Source organism: Aotus nancymaae, unplaced genomic scaffold (assembly GCF_030222135.1).
Source record: "Aotus nancymaae isolate 86718 unplaced genomic scaffold, 86718_ANA_hifiasm-v0.15.2.pri h1tg000011l, whole genome shotgun sequence".
In the NCBI taxonomy this organism is placed as follows: domain Eukaryota; kingdom Metazoa; phylum Chordata; class Mammalia; order Primates; family Aotidae; genus Aotus; species Aotus nancymaae.
In genome coordinates this window covers 43,864,756-43,880,685 of record NW_026988422.1, presented here as the reverse complement: position 1 = coordinate 43,880,685, position 15,930 = coordinate 43,864,756, and the positions used below count along the sequence as shown (strand labels likewise).

The 15,930-nt window shown below is 35.9% G+C and overlaps 2 protein-coding genes across 2 annotated transcripts in view; one reads left to right on the top strand and one right to left on the bottom strand.

Annotated features, from left to right (window-relative positions):
• The window catches only part of LRRC9 (leucine rich repeat containing 9), a 186,305-nt gene that overhangs the window by 109,440 nt on the left and 60,935 nt on the right, over window positions 1-15,930 (bottom strand). Inside the window, exons 19-24 of the mRNA XM_064374896.1 lie at window positions 15,251-15,442; window positions 13,883-14,008; window positions 10,652-10,786; window positions 8,706-8,883; window positions 5,701-5,921; window positions 4,098-4,220 (exon numbers count right to left, since the gene is read on the bottom strand). Of these exons, the coding sequence (XP_064230966.1) occupies window positions 4,098-4,220; window positions 5,701-5,921; window positions 8,706-8,883; window positions 10,652-10,786; window positions 13,883-14,008; window positions 15,251-15,442 (975 nt within the window). The remainder of the gene's footprint in view (window positions 1-4,097; window positions 4,221-5,700; window positions 5,922-8,705; window positions 8,884-10,651; window positions 10,787-13,882; window positions 14,009-15,250; window positions 15,443-15,930) is intronic.
• Window positions 13,943-15,930, top strand: part of RTN1 (reticulon 1) — a 390,244-nt gene continuing 388,256 nt past the window's right edge. The window contains exon 1 of the mRNA XM_064374904.1: window positions 13,943-13,961. Coding sequence (XP_064230974.1) covers window positions 13,958-13,961 — 4 coding nt within the window. The 5' untranslated portion in view covers window positions 13,943-13,957. The remainder of the gene's footprint in view (window positions 13,962-15,930) is intronic.

Below are 15,930 nucleotides of genomic sequence, written 5' to 3'. Positions count from 1 at the left end.
ATTCATACATTTATATTCTGCCTCATTCCACAAATAATTTGTGGCAGTTTACAGGAAACACATATAATCAAATAGTAAAATGCAAATCATAAATAATGAAAATCAAGATAAAGAACAATATAAACCAGAATAGAATGAAACTAGGATTAGTGACAAAAAGACTGTAAGACCCTATAGGGTTTATATTATTGAATCATAAATTTGGTCCTGAGTTTTTAGGTAAAGTGAAAAGGAATATAATTAAATAATACTCATTGATATGGATTGGCTCTGTGTCCCCACCAAAATCTCACTTTGAATTGTAATAATCTCTACATGTTGTGGAAGGGACCCAGTGGGAGGTAAGTGAATCATAGGGGTGGGTTTTTCCTGTTCTTGTAATAGTGTTGTTCTTATGATAGTGAATAAGTCTCATGAGAGCTCATGATTTTACAAAGGGGAGTTCCCTGCACATGCTGTCTTGCCTGCCACCATGTAAGACATGCCTTTGGTCTTCATCTCCTGCCATGATTGTGAAGCCTCCCCAGCCATGTGGAACTGTGAGTCCAGTAATTTCTTTCCTTTATAAATTACACAATCTCAGGCCAGGCATGGTGGCTCACGCCTATAGTCCCAACACTTTGGGAGGCTGAGGCGGGTAGATCGTGAGGTCAGGAGATCGAGAACATCTTGGTCAACATGGTGAAACCTATCTCTATTAAAAATAAAAAAATAGCTGGGCATGGTGGCAAGTGCCTGTAGTTTCAGCTACTCCGGAGGCTGAGGCAGGATAATCGCTTGAATCTGGGAGGCAGAAGTTGCAGTGAGCTGAGATTGCACCACTGCACTCCAGCCTGGTGACAGTGGGAGACTCTGTCTCAAAAAACAAACAAACAAACAAAAAATCTCAGGATGTCTTTATTGGTGGCATGAGAACAGACTAATACAGTAAGTTGGTACTGGTAGAGTCACATGCTGCTGTGAAGATACCTGAAAATGTGGAAGTGACTTTGGAAATTGGTAACAGGAAGAGGTTGGAACAGTTTGGAGGGCTTAGAAGAAGACAGGAAAATGTGGGAAACTTTGTAACTTCCTAGAGATTTGTTGCATTGCTTTGACCAAAATGCTGATAGTGATATGGACAATATGGTCCAGGCTGAGGTGTTCTCAGATGGAGATAAGGAACTAGTTGGGAACTGGAATAAAGGTCACTCTTGCTATGCAAAGAGATTGGTGGCATTTTGCCCCAGCCCTAGAGATCTGTGGAACTTTGAACTTGAGAGAGATGATTTAGGGTATCTGGTGAAAGACATTTATAAGTGGCAAAGTGTTCACAAGGAAGCAGAACATAAAAGTTTGAAAAATTTTCAGCCTGATGATGCACCCAGCCGGGCGTGGTGGCTCACACCTGTAATCCCAGCACTTTGGGAGGCCGAGGCGGGTGGATCACGAGGTCAAGAGATCGAGACCATCCTGGTCAACATGGTGAAACCCCATCTCTACTAAAAATACAAAAAATTGGCGGGGCATGGTAGTGCATGCCTGTAATCCCAGTTACTCAGGAGGCTGAGGCAGGAGAATTGCCTGAACCCAGGAGGCGGAGGTTGCAGTGAGCCAAGATCATGCCATTACACTCCAGTCTGGGTAACAAGAGCGAAACTCCATCTAAAAAAAAAAAAAGCAAAAGAAAAGAAAATCCCATTTTCTGGGGAGAAATTCAAGCCAGCTACAGAAATTTGCATAAATAATGAGGTGCCAAATGGAAATGGCCAAGACAATGGGGAAAATGTTTCTAGGGCATGTCAGAGACCTTCACAGCAGCCCCTCTTATCACAGGCCTGGAGGCCTAGAAGGGAAAAATGGTTTCCTAGAGGGGTCTAGGGTCCCCTCTACTCTATGCAGTCTAGAGACTTGGTACCCTGTGTCCCAGTCACTCTAGCCATGGCTAAAAGGAGCCAATATATAGCTGAAGTCATGGTTTTAGAGGGTGCAAGCCCCAAGCCTTGGCAGCTTTGACATGGTGTTGGTCCTGTTGGGTACACAGAAGTCACTAATTGAGGTTTGGGAACCTCCACCTAGATTTCAGAGGGTGTATGGAAATGCCAGGATATCCAGGCATAAGCCTGTTGCAGGGGTGGAGCCCTCATGGAGAACCTCTGCTAAGGCAATGCCAAAAAGAAATGTGGGGTTGGAGCCCCCACACAGAGTCCCTCTGGGGCACTGCCTACTGGAGCTGTGAGAAGAGGACCACCGTCTTCCAATCCCTAGAATGGTAGATCCACCCACAGCTTGCACTGTGCACCTGGAAAAGCCACAGACACTCAACGCCAGCCAGTGAAAGCAGCCAGAGGGAGCCTGTATCCAGCAAAGCCTCAGGGGCGGAGCTGCCCAAGGCCATGGGAGCCTACCTCTTGCATTAGCATGACCTGGATGCGACACATGGAGTCGAAGGAGATCATTTCAGACTTTAAGACTTGACTGCCTTGCTGGATTTTGGACTCACATGTGGCCTGTAGCCCCTTTGTTTTGGCCAATTTCTCCCATTTGGAACGGGTATATTTACCCAATACCTGTACTCCCATTGTATCTAGGATGTAACTAACTTGCTTTTGATTGTACAGGCTCATAGGCAGAAGGGACTTCTCTCAGATCAGACTTTGGAATGTGGAATTTTGAACTAATGCTGAAATGAGTTAAGACTTTGGGGACTGTTGGGGAGGCATGACTGGTTTTGAAATGTGAGGACATGAGATTTGGGAGGGGCCAGGGTGAAATGATATGGTTTGGCTCTGCGTCCTCACCCAAATCTCACCTTGAGTGGTGATAATTCCCATGTCATGGGAAGGACCCAGTGGGAGGTAACTGAATCATTGGGGTGGTTTTTCTCAGCTGTTCTTGTGTTAGTGAATAAGTCTCATGAGATCCGATGGTTTTATAAAGGGAAGTTCCCCTGTACTTGCTCCCTTGCATGCTGCCATGTAAGACATGACTTTGCTCTTCCTTTGTCTTCCACTATGATTGTGAGGCCTCCCCAGCCATGTGGAACTGTGAGTCCATTAAACTTCTTTCCTTTATAACTTGCCCAGTCTTGGGTATGTCTTTATTAGTAGCATGAGAACAGACTAATACACTCATTGTTAGTGAGCAGAACGAAACTTTTCCTTAGGGAAAATGTTTCTCCTACATTTATTTCTAAAAGTGCTTTCTCATGTGGCCCTTCAAATGAGGGTACAGAGAGATAGGACAGATAAGATCCTCAACAACATCTTTAAAGTAAATACAGTACTAGTCTCATAGGACTATGTTAAAAACATTCTTTAGTGAAAGCTAACAACTAAATAAAGCCCAGTATACAATGTGCTAGGGAATTTTCATGTGTTGGAGTGAGAATGTTTTAGTGGTCCATTCTGAGGAGGGGCCAGAAAACAGCAGGACTAGGATTAGTAATCTTCTTGGAATACTTCAGAGTACTAAATGATCATGAATTATCTTTCAATTTTCTAGAAAGTTTGATGTGTTTTCTTGTCTGATTGGAGCTGGGCAACATTACACAGGGAAACCTTTTATTCTTTGCACACTTGTCATGTATTTACCTTGTTATGTGGAAAACAGGAGCCCTATGAATTTGCTTGTTATGGAATCCAAGTATCCAAATGTTGCTTTCACATTCAGTCCTAGGGTCTGTGTCTATTTTTCTTTTCAGCTTACTTAGTAATGTTGACATACCACATTTTTGATTCAAATATATTTTTTCTTAATTATTAATATTAGCACCTATATTTCCCCAGAAAATAGAAAGCTACTTTTAGGCTTAAGAGGATGGTAAAGCTCCAGAGAATAATTTTTCTACCCTGTCCCATAAAATTGTGTTCTTTACCTTTTAGGCATTGAATTCAGTGGGTTCTATTGTAAGCAGCATTTTCCCTCCCTTTCCACCACAATTCAGACAATTAAGAATTGGCCAGATGACAAAATTAAAAAACCCAGATCTCGACTGTATTAAGTCTAGTAAATTTGGCTATCATGCTAGTGATAAAGCAATGTTCAAAATAACTATGTCCTATGGATATGTGAGTATGCAGCTTAGAGAAAATATTATAAGTCATAAAACAACTTACAATTGATATTCCATCCAAAGCTTTCAGTTCTGGAAGATGAAATATTACAAACAACCGGTAGTTTTCCTGATTCCATACAATAATGTTTCCACACATGTCTAGAATGACCAAGTTGCATAAACCCTAGGTAATAAAATACATACATTTATCCATATGTATATTTAAAACACTCTAGTAAGAGCTTAGCCATTCTCAAATTTTAATATTAGAATTATCTATTATTCCATAGGATTTCAGTGCTTTTAAGTGTACTTTTTTTGTTGTTGTTAAAGATGGGGTCTCACTCTGTTGCTCAGGCTGGAGTGCAGTGGTGAGATCATAGCTCATTGCAACCTCAAACTCCTAGGCTCAAGTGACCCTCCCACCATGGCCTCCCAAAGTGCTGAAATTATAGGCATAAGCAACCATGCCCAGCCTAAGTGCACTTTTAAGTGGAAGGGTTACCTTTCAGACCACTAAGGTACAATTTTGTGCAATATTTCAATGGTCTATGTTATATAATCAGAATACCTTTTAGGATACTAGTGCCAAATATATTATCTATTAATGGTAAAGGCTTAGAGCAAACTTTACTATGTTTAAGACAAATATACTTCGTTTATGGAATAATGGCTTAATAAATGGTACATATGTGTCTATATAGATATAACAGGAATAAAAGACACTGGTATTTGAAAAGCAATAAAATTGAAGTGCTTCTACTTTCTGAGAGGGTAGTAGAATTCATCTTAAGGGAAATGTGCTGTCTTACTAGACTAGACACTTTGATATGCCTTTGTTGTGAAGGAAGGGTCTTGGGAGGTATGAAAGGGAGAGGTGAAGATAAGAGGGAATAAAACTACTGTGCATCATAATGTGAAGTGGCTTATTGTGTTGCTGGTATTGTTGATTAGTTGCCTCCCTAGCTCTAAAAGTAGTAATTGTATTGGGGGAATGGAATGCGGAGAAATCTCAACTAAGAAAAGACAGGAAATGGACACAAGTTTTTGGTAGGAGATAAAGTCATAATAATATTGTATCAGCAAAAGGAGAGGCCAGTGTAAGACTCATAGTGTTAGAAAATGGCCATTGAACTTCAGAAACAATGAAGTCACATATGACAGTTGAAGTAAATTCTTGTTCTGTGCAATAGAAACCCTCCATTTTGATCAAACCTTTTTAAATCCTATTACACAATAGCCTTAAATTAGTGGTTTCTTTGGGGGAATTAAAAAAAGCAAATCTGAGCAAAGGTGACCAAGTTTGAGCTAACTGGTAAGAGAACAGTGAGAGAATATCAAGAATTATACTGAGAACAGGAGAATGCTAAAGAATCCCTGGAAATATTGAAGAAGGCACTAGTTAGAAGGAATAGGTTTGGGTTATCACACTTGAGTATTAAAAAAAAGTTACCCTAGAAGGATAGCAAATGGGGACATTATGTTTACACACATATATGTTTGTATGTGTACATAAATTGAATGCAAATAAATTTTAATAAACCTCTTATTTTTATTTTCTTTATATTTTCCAAATTCTGTGGAGTAAACATGCATTACTTTCATAATATAAAGAAACAATAAATATTTTAAAAAACAAAAAAATTACTAGCCCAGATGATTACCTTTAAATTATACATCTCCTGATTGACAGCAATATAGTTATTGCTTATATATAATTCAACAAGAGTAAAAGATTTTTGTAAACCACTCAATGAAGTGATTCTGTTGTTCTCAAGAGAAAGGGAGTGAAGATGAAGCATGTTATCAAAAGTATGCTGTTCCAAACCAGTGAGAAGATTATTATTTATGCTGAGGCGAGTTAATTTAGTCATCTTGGAAATACCTAGAAAAATAAAATTCAAGGAAAGATTCAGATAACACTAAAAGGTTAATTTAAAAATAACTGGCTGGCCATTTTATTGTAATCAAATAAATCATTTTTAGGTTCAAATGGTTTTAAAGATTCTGTAATACTATCATTGCTTTTCCTTTAGTTTTAGAAGAATATAATCTTGTGTATAAGCCCCATCTCAAACATTAAATTCTAATTTGGGATTTTTAGGTAGATTCCTTCTTCTTAGGAGTTAAGGAAAGGCATTACATACAAGTATTGAATTTTTCTTTCAAATAACCTTAAAATGATGTAATGAATTAAGATTTTTACCATTTTGACAACAAAAAGCTCTACACAAAGCTCAAAATAATCATCAGCCCTCATTTTTAAATATTAAGGGTAAGGAACTTGAGTACCACATTCTGGAAAGTGCATCATTTGTCTTAAAATAAACCATTTAGCAAACTTTTACTTTCATATGTTTAAAAGTACTGTAAGATAGAAGTTTAGAAAATGGGACCAGTCTAACTCCTATATACATTATATACTGCAAGCACTTTATAAGTATAGCCAGGATGGTACAGTTGAAAGATAAGAACTTTGGAATCCTAGTTGGCTTCAAATGTATCACTACTAGGTTTGTGACAATACATAAATTATGTAACCTCTGAGCCTCAGTTTTCTCAGCCATAAAATGGGCATACTGAAATTTCTTCCAAGGAGTTATGAAATTAAATGGAATAATGTTTGGGAAGTATCAAATAATTATCTGTGTTCACCTTTCACATTAGTTCCCATTGTGGGACTACACAATGCTAAAGGTGAATCAATCTAGAGCAAGATAGATCAAAGCCATAAAGCAAAAATCATTATGAAACCTACCCATGTCTGAATAAGAATCTTCTCCAAAAAGTGGGTGTAAGAAAAATACAGATTGGAAGATTCTTGTCTTTAATAGCTTTACAGAAGGAAATGAAAAGGAAATAGGGTTTTTAATTGTATGTACAAAGCAAAACTAATATCCAGCTGTATGGGAATGGCAGACTGGTGATAGTTCTAGACACAGATGCCTAAGCCTCCCCTAGGTTTACTCAACTGAAATCTACAGAAGAGAGGCCTGTGAATCTATATATTTAGTAAGTATCCCAAGTGATTCTTAACATCAAGAAAGTTTTAGAAACATATTGTTAACAGCCATTAAAATGAAATACATAACAAATGTTATATATTCTATCTTAAAGATATTTACTACTTGCTTTTACATATATGACTTTTTGAAATCAAATTTTCTATTTTATAAAAAGTGTAGTATATACACATGCTAAAAATAATCCAATTAAAAAATGAATAAAGTGTGAATTCTCTTTCCCAGCCATGATTTCTAATTCTTACTTTCTCTCCTTGACAAAGACAACCATGTCACCAAAATGCACATACAGAAATATTCTTTACTCAGATAAGTGTGTGTGTGTATACACATATACATATTTCTCTTTTCAATCAAATAGTACACACTTTTGGATATATTTTTTAATTTCTAGGAGTTACTCTTTTGAGTAGATGGAGAGGGAAAATAAAGAGAAAGTTGGTAGCAAGTCATGGAAAGTTTATTTCAATTTCTTTCTAATGAAGGTAAGAATAAAATAGGGAGGCTGAGGTAGGTGGATCACAAGGTCAGGAGATCCAGACCATCCCGGCCAACATGGTGAAACCCCATCTCTACTAAAATACAAAAAACTAGCTGGGCATGATGGTACCTGCCTGTAGTCCCAGCTACTTAGGAGGCTGAGGTAGGGGAATCGCTTGAATCCAGGAGGAGGAGGTTGCAGTGAGCAGAAATTACGCCACTGTACTCCAGCCTGGCAACAGAGCAAGACTCCATTTCAAAAAGAGAGAGAATAAAATAAAGCTAGGAAGGAAGGAGTCAGAAAATACTTGACTTAGTACTATATATTCTGGGACATGTTCTCTAAACTCATGATTTTTAGCTGTAGATAAGCATAAATCCAAATGAAGTGAAGAATCTAAGAAGCTTGGAAGGGGGAAGGGAGGAAAAGTCTTTTTTATTCTCTCTGGTTCAGAAAAATATGTTCTAATACTGAACTTTAAACAGTCAAATAAAATATATTGGTATAATTATTAAGATATTAGTAAAGCTGCTTAACTGGACTTGTATGTGGATCCATATAAAAGGTTACATGTAGTATATTTTATTTTCAACCTCTAGTGAGTATAATTTTCATTTTTTGTTAAAGTCTTCAAATTTCTAAATATAACCTAATTTTATATTTTCAAAACTGAACTAGGCTGCTTTATCTTTTTCAAAAGCATACCTCATTCATTTGTTTATTCAACTTTACAGACATTAATGACTACATAGTTTGTATGTGCTAGATTTGGTAACAGATTGTAAACTAGCACAGAGAAGAGGAGAGAGAAGCCACAGGAGGTGAAAGTCAGCTTCCTGGGCCCATTATATATAGTGACATAGTCACAAATTCCACTAATGGGTATGAACTTGTTTTAATTTTTTATTTATCTTTTATTTTTTAATTTGACATATCTATTTATCTTGTACAACATGATGTTTTGAAGTATATATACATATTGTAGAATGCTCCAATCTAGCTAACTGATAATTGCATTACCTCACACAGGTATTTAGAATACTCTGCCACAAAACTTGGAACTTTCCTAGAGATCTTCCTCTTCAGAAGCTTTGTTACCTGTTATTTTTTGCCCTGTTATTTAGATATACAAATTTTGATACTTCAAAGTTCTTAAATATTTTACCTTCTATCTTTGAGATGCAGTTTCCATCTAGTATGAGCTCTTCCAGGTTAATACAGGATTCCAGGCCCTCCATTTTAGTGAGATTATTATTGCTGAATGATGCCCACTTCAAATTTTCCAATTTTTCTAAATTTGTGATTTCAAAAAGATGTTGTCCATCTAAATTTAAGGCAGTTATCTGTAGAATAATTTACATTATATGTTATTTCTGAATCTTATAAATAAATTCAATCAATGTTGTAAGATTTTAAAAAGCCAATGAAATAATTCAAATATGAAAAGTAACATCAAAAGAATTCCTTCAGGAACTAAAGATATTGTAAAGCTATTAGTTTACAGAAAAGTAAAATTTGACAAGATTGTAACTCCAGGAGGACTTATATGGTATTAAGGACACTGGTGTGCTAGAGTCCCACTGCAGTAATGGACTTGTCTCAGCTGCTGGGAGAGCTTCCGGCAGAGAGCCTTCAGCTCTCTGCAGGGACTGCCTCAGTGTAGATAGCTGCCAAGGTCATGCTCCTTCCCAAGTTGGCCCTCAGCCAGTGATGGAGACATATGAAGGCCTGACCGTCTCAGCCCAACTTAGGACAAATTTAAAGGGCCATTCTAATTCCAGAACTGCCTGTGGGTCAGCCAAAGCTGTCACTGGGCCTTCATTTGCAGCTCAATGTCTATATATATATATCTTGTAATAAAAGTAATGCCATTTTCAAGGAGCAGCTTCACTTAGCCCAGTTTATACATTTGGCAAGAGGTATAAGGACACCTAATGTAGCAAGAAGTTGGTGGTATTCTATAACCTTTTCCTTTATCCTTGGCTGAATTCTGACCAGCTTTCCTACTCTCTTGTCATTATTCCTGATCTCGCTGTCCAAATTTTGGCTTGATCTCTGGCTCTGAGCCTTTAAATTTTGCTTGCCTATTCTGATGTGTTATCACACGTCTACCTTCAGTTTTAGTGCACCTTTTATCTTAAATTTCTAATTTAAGATAATCTTAAAATCTACCCTTCAGTTTTAGTGCACCTTTATCTTAAATTTCTAATACTATGGTGAACACAGTCAAGGCCCAGCCCCTCTGACATAGCCACTCCTGACTTGATCTCCTTTTTTATTTTTTTAGAATGTGACAGATGTATTACTTTTTCTAATAATAACAATGTCTTTCTTATTTTTATTTTTTCCAGCTCTGTTGAGGTATAATTGACAATTTAAAATTGCACATATTTAAGATGTATAAACTTGATATAAATATACACTGTAAATTAAAAACTGCATGATCTCAATTATATATGAAATCTAGGGCTGGGCGCGGTGGCTCACGCCTGTAATCCCAGCACTTTGGGAGGCTGAGGTGGGTGGATCACAAGTTCAGGAGATTGAAACCATCCTGGCTAACAGGGTGAAAGCTCATCTGTACTAAAAATACCAAAAATTAGCAGGGCATGGTGGTACATGCCTGTAGTCCCAGCTACTTGGGAGGCTGAGGCAGAAGAAATTGCTTGAACCCAGGAGGCTGAGGTTGCAGTGAGCCGATATTGCGCCACTGCATTCCAGCCTGGGTGACAGAGCGAGACTCCATCTCAAAAAAAAAAAAGAAACCTAAAATAATCAAACTCATAGGAGAGAGTAGAATAGTGGTTGCCAGAGTCTGGGGGCAATGGGAAATGGACACATGCTGGTCAAGAAGTACAAAGTTTCAGTTATGCAAGACAAGTAATTTCTGGAGACCCTAATGTACTATGTACCCTATGACTAAAGTTAATGATACTATATTGTATACTTGAAGCCAAGAGGGTAGATCTTAAGTGTTTCTTCCCTATTTTAATTAATCTTTCGAGCATTCTGTCCCTTACCTATCTGTGCCCTTATGATACACAGACCAACACTGAATTAAAAATAGATTTAAATTAAGCTTTATATTAGGTTTAATAAAATTAGCTTTACCTTCAAGTACCAGTTTCCACCTGGATGTAAATGAGGTCCTAACTTTGAAATCTGCGTCAGAATTTTGGCAGAAGGCCATATACTAAGTATATGTGGTCTCTCCTCTTTAGTACTAGAATGCCGTAAGAGAGATAACTAATAAAATTTAAAAATACAGTGAATAAACAGTATACAGAGGTTAGTTGATACATAGTAAAATTATTGTTTCCTAGGGAAGATGAGTGGCCCAGTAAATAATTTAAAAATTTTTTAAATATAACATTTCCTTTGTGTTAAATTGTTTTCAATATCTAGATACATTTTAATTACATTATTTCTGTTTTAGCAAATATCGAACCATTACAAGATAATATTTATAAGACTGTAAAAGGATTACTATAATATGAACACCATATAATCCACCCGTGAAACCAACTTAAGAGCTAGAATATTATGAATACATTGCAAGCACCCTGTGGGCCTGATCTAAGACCTTTTCTTTCCTTCCCTTTAGAAGTGATCATTATCTCAAATGTTTTGTCCACCATTGACTTGCTTTCTTTATAGTCCTATGTCTGTGTCCATAAACAATGTATCATTTAGTTTTGCACATATTTGAACTTTATGTAAATTGAATAATATGTATGTATTCCTTCTACGACTTGCCTTTTTTTGTTCAATATCATAGTCATCAGATTCATCTAAGCTTCTATATGTAGCTGCAGTTCATTCATATGTCCTGTGTATAGTATTCCCTTAATGACTCTCCTGTCAATGAACATGGGGGTTGATTCAGTTTTTGCTATTATAAACACTGCTGTCATGAATATTCTTGTGCATGTTTCCTGGTACATACATGGAAGAATTTATTTAGAGTATATGCCCCTAAGTAAAATTGTTGGGTTGTTGAATACATATATGTGTGTGTGTGTGTATATATATATACACACACACACACATATACATCAGCTTTACTGAATAATGTCAAATTGTTTTCCAAAGTGGTTGTACCACTTTGGAAAAATTACACTTTTACTTCATATTCTTGCAACAACTTGGTATTGTCAGGCTTTAAAGTTTTGGCTCATCTATATAACTGGCAAAAATTGGTAGGTCATTATGATTTTAATGTTCATTTTCTTGAAATCTAATGTGGTGGAGCATCTTTTCCTAAGTTAATTGGCTGTTCTGATTTCCTCTCCAGTGAAGTGTCTGTTCAGATCTTCGGCTCACTTTTCTGTTTGGCTGGTTGTCTTTTTCCTTATATATTCTGCATATATAAAGAATATCTTTTGACAGTTGTGTTGCAAATTTCTTTTCTCAGTATGTAGCTTGTCTTTTCATTTTCTCTGAAAAACGATATATTGATTTTAATGTAGACACGTCTAATTATTTATGGTTTATGCTCTTTGTTTCTTGCCTGCTAAATTATTCACTAATTCAAGGTCATAATGATAATCTCTGATACTTTCTTCAAAAAAACTTCTGGTTTTGCCTTTTAGAATAAAGTCCTTAAAGCCTTTTATTGAATAATCTCCCTGATCTGCAAAGGCAACTCTGTTATTTATAAAGTTTCTACAGTCTATATTAGGTCTTTATTCTGTTCCATTGGTCTACTTGTCTAGCTCTGTGCCATATAACACATTGTCTTAAAGGATTGTAGTTGGCTTTGATTTTCTTTCTCTTTCTCTCTCTCTCTCTCTCTCTCTCTCTCAATCTTTCTCTCTCTTTCTCCATTTTCGGCCAGGCTGCAGTGCAGTGGCATGATCTCAGCTCACTGCAACCTCCATTTCCCGGACTCAAGCAATTCTCCTGCCTTACTCTCCTGAGTAGCTGGGATTACAGGCATATGCCACCACATGTGGCTAATTTTTGTATTTTTAGTAGAGACGGAGTTTCATCATCTTGTTGAAACTCCTGATCTCAGGTAATCCATCCACCTTGGCCTCCCAAAGTGCTGGGATTACATGTGTGGGCCACCGCACCCAGCTTGATTTCTTTTTAAAAAAATATTTAATCTTCTTAATTTCAATTTTTATTCTAGATTCAGGGGGTACATGTGCAGATTTGTTACAAGGATATATTGCATGATGTTGAGATTTGGGGTAGGATTGAACCCATCACCCAGATAGTGAGCATAGTACTCAAATAGGCAATTTTTCAGCCCTACCCATCTCCCTCCTCCTCCTTGTATTCCCCAATGTGTATTGTCCCCATCTTTATGTCCATGTGTACCCAGTGTTTAGCTCCTGCTTATAAGTGAGAACAGATGGTATTTGGTTTTTCCTTTCTGTGTTAATTCGCCTAGGATAATGGTCTCCAGCTGCATCCATATTGCTGCGAAGAACATGATTTCATTCTTTTTTATGGCTGCATAGGATTCCATGGTGTACATTTTCCACGTTTTCTTTATCCAGTCCACCACAGACGGGCACCTAGGTTGATTCCATGTTTTTGCTATTGTGAATAGTGCTGCAATGACCATATTAATGCATATGTCTTTTTAGTAGAACAATTAATTTTCTTTTGGGAATAGCCCCAGAAATGGAATTGCTGAGTAGAAGGTAGTTCTATTTTCAGTTATTTTCTTAGGGTAAATTCCCAACTCTTATTTTGGAGTGTTAATGATTTTTTTAATCAACAAAAAAGTTTCTTTTCAAAAATTTGAATAGTTCCAAAATTAAAAATTATATCACTTAAGGAATTAATATTCAGATACTCCAGAAAAAGTAAATAGCTAGAAAACTAGAGTAGATATATTTAGGATGTTGAAGATACTTTGGCTAAAGTACGGCATTCTTAATATGGATAATAATGGTATTTCCTCTCCTTCCATGTTAATGGATTGTGTTCTTTTCAGTCAAATAAATATAATGTTAATACTAAGTAGATAGATAATTCATTAAATGCTTTCTGAAGGCTTCTAAGCTTACTTTATCTTCAGAAAGTTGCTTATTTTCAAGTAGGCTCTAGAAAGGGCTCTGGTGAGTTCAGATGACTAGGCAAAAATCAGTTACCCTAGATGTATTTTTGGTGTAGTGTTCATGGATAATAAAGAGAATGCATACAACCATTTGGTATTTAAATGAGATACATTTAAACAGAAACAAATATCAAGTGTTATGATTTCTCTGTATTAATTTTTTATTAATATGCTAAGAGGGAATATAAAATCTTACTGACAGAAGAGTATGGGAAATACTATTTGTATGTTCTAAATAGCACAATGAATAGTAAACAGTAAAATCTAACCTGAGTCATCCTTGTTCCAGCAATAAATTTCACAGCTGCTGTTGCTTCTTCTTCAGAAATGAAGACTCCATTTAAATGGGTAAGAGTCTTTAATCTGCCAATAACACTCAGTCTCAATGTGGCTGGCTTGGGAAAAATAGCAAAAAATTATTTCTTTTAAGATAAACTATTAAATATGGCATGAAAATGAGTGATTTTTCATATCCTTCCATAGAATTCAAAATTATTCATTTCCTTGTTCATTACATATAACTAAAAATAAAAGCTGAATTGTTTCAATAATAGTTGAAATGAAATTATATTTAAGAATTAATCTGTTTGTTTGAAGGTGGATGGTTCTACTCTGATGAGGGAGGGAAATCCCATAAGCTGTTGGAAAGTGACTGTGGTGAAAAATGTTAAAAGAACAATTTTAGTGACTCCTGGTTTATCTAGATCAACAGTAAGCTAGTCATCTCCATGTGTGATTCAACACGGATCTTTAGCCCTGGACAATCCAATCTGGCAACAGGGAGATAGCTGTACTGTGATCATCCAGGAAATATGCTTTGGCAAAAGAAAAACAGTCTTCACTTCTACTGAGCAAATAAAAAGAAATACAGTAATATGGCTAATTTAAAAGACCAATTGTGCTTTAGTTTCCTTTTATAGGCTGAACACAGCTTTATATACATCTTTTAAAGGCAGAGAAAGGAAGATTCTTGAAATTATAATCTTTGGACTTATTTTAAATACTTGAAGATACACTTAAATGTAGTTATGGAATATGGAAATTACCTAGCATTAATATACATATTTTTGTAATGAGAAAAAATAATGTTCAGATTTCCTTTTTATAAGAGAACATAAGACTTCGTAATGCAGGTTGTGAGGAGAGGTGATTTCTGGACTTAAAATAGAAAACAAATAATACAAAAAGCAAAATAAAATTGTACAACATGTTGCTTAATCAGAGATTAGGATATATTATAAATCAAATTATGTTTCTTTCTTAATAGTATGCCTCTCTCACTGTATTATATTATTCTTGGTTCTCATGCCTCGTTAATATAGAGTTCTGGCACACTGAACTAAATAAACTCTCTGGAGGTTTGCAAATGGCAATGACATCAATGACTCAAAACAATAATGTTCTCAATCTATTAAAGGTTACAAAAAATCTGATACGAAATTATAGTCTTTTATTATATTAACGTCTGATTCATTTGATCAGTACATTAAATCCAACTTATGAATGACTTCATGGAAGGAAGTCTAGAAAAACAAAGACAGTTTGCCCATCTCTGGCTATTACTGAATAGTAAAGTTAGAAGGGAAATGTCGCTGAAATAAAAATGTTTGCTTTTTAGTAACATGTCTGTGGCATACCTTTTGCCATGGATTATGTTGAATATTAAGTGTAAGAAGGCTTGTGGTATGTTTGCATAAAGTATTTATTTCATCACCAGATTTTTTCAGTTGATTCCAGCTCAAGTCTAAGTGCTTCAGTTTCATCAGACCTCTAAATCCCTCAAGAGTTATCACATGGTTATGGCTTGCATCCAAATATTCAAGGTTATACTGCAACACATACGAATAAAAGTGATGCTAAGAGAATCATAATTTGTATTTACAAAATAGTTTCTCTGTGGTTCTTTATGTACTTTACATGCTTCTTGGTAATCTAAACAGGACACCTAAACAGTAGTTATGTTGCAATGATGGTATCAACATACGCATTTATCTAAAAAACTACAGATATTTTGTTTTAGTAATTCTCTTTTAATTAATATTTCATCCTTGTAACATAGAGTGGCAATGTCTGTTTTCATAGGAGAGAAAAAATAAAGAAACCAATTTATCCCCAACAAACAAAATGCACTTTTTAATATATAGGCTTCTGGTTTATACCATTGAACCCACAGGTTTAATTGGGTTCATCTTCAGAGTTAGAAACTAAACCCATTAACTCAATACTAATAATTTTCTTTTTAAAAAGTACACAATTTTTAATAATAATTTTTTTCAATTATGAAAGTAACACATGTTCCTTGTTGGAAGTTTGGAAA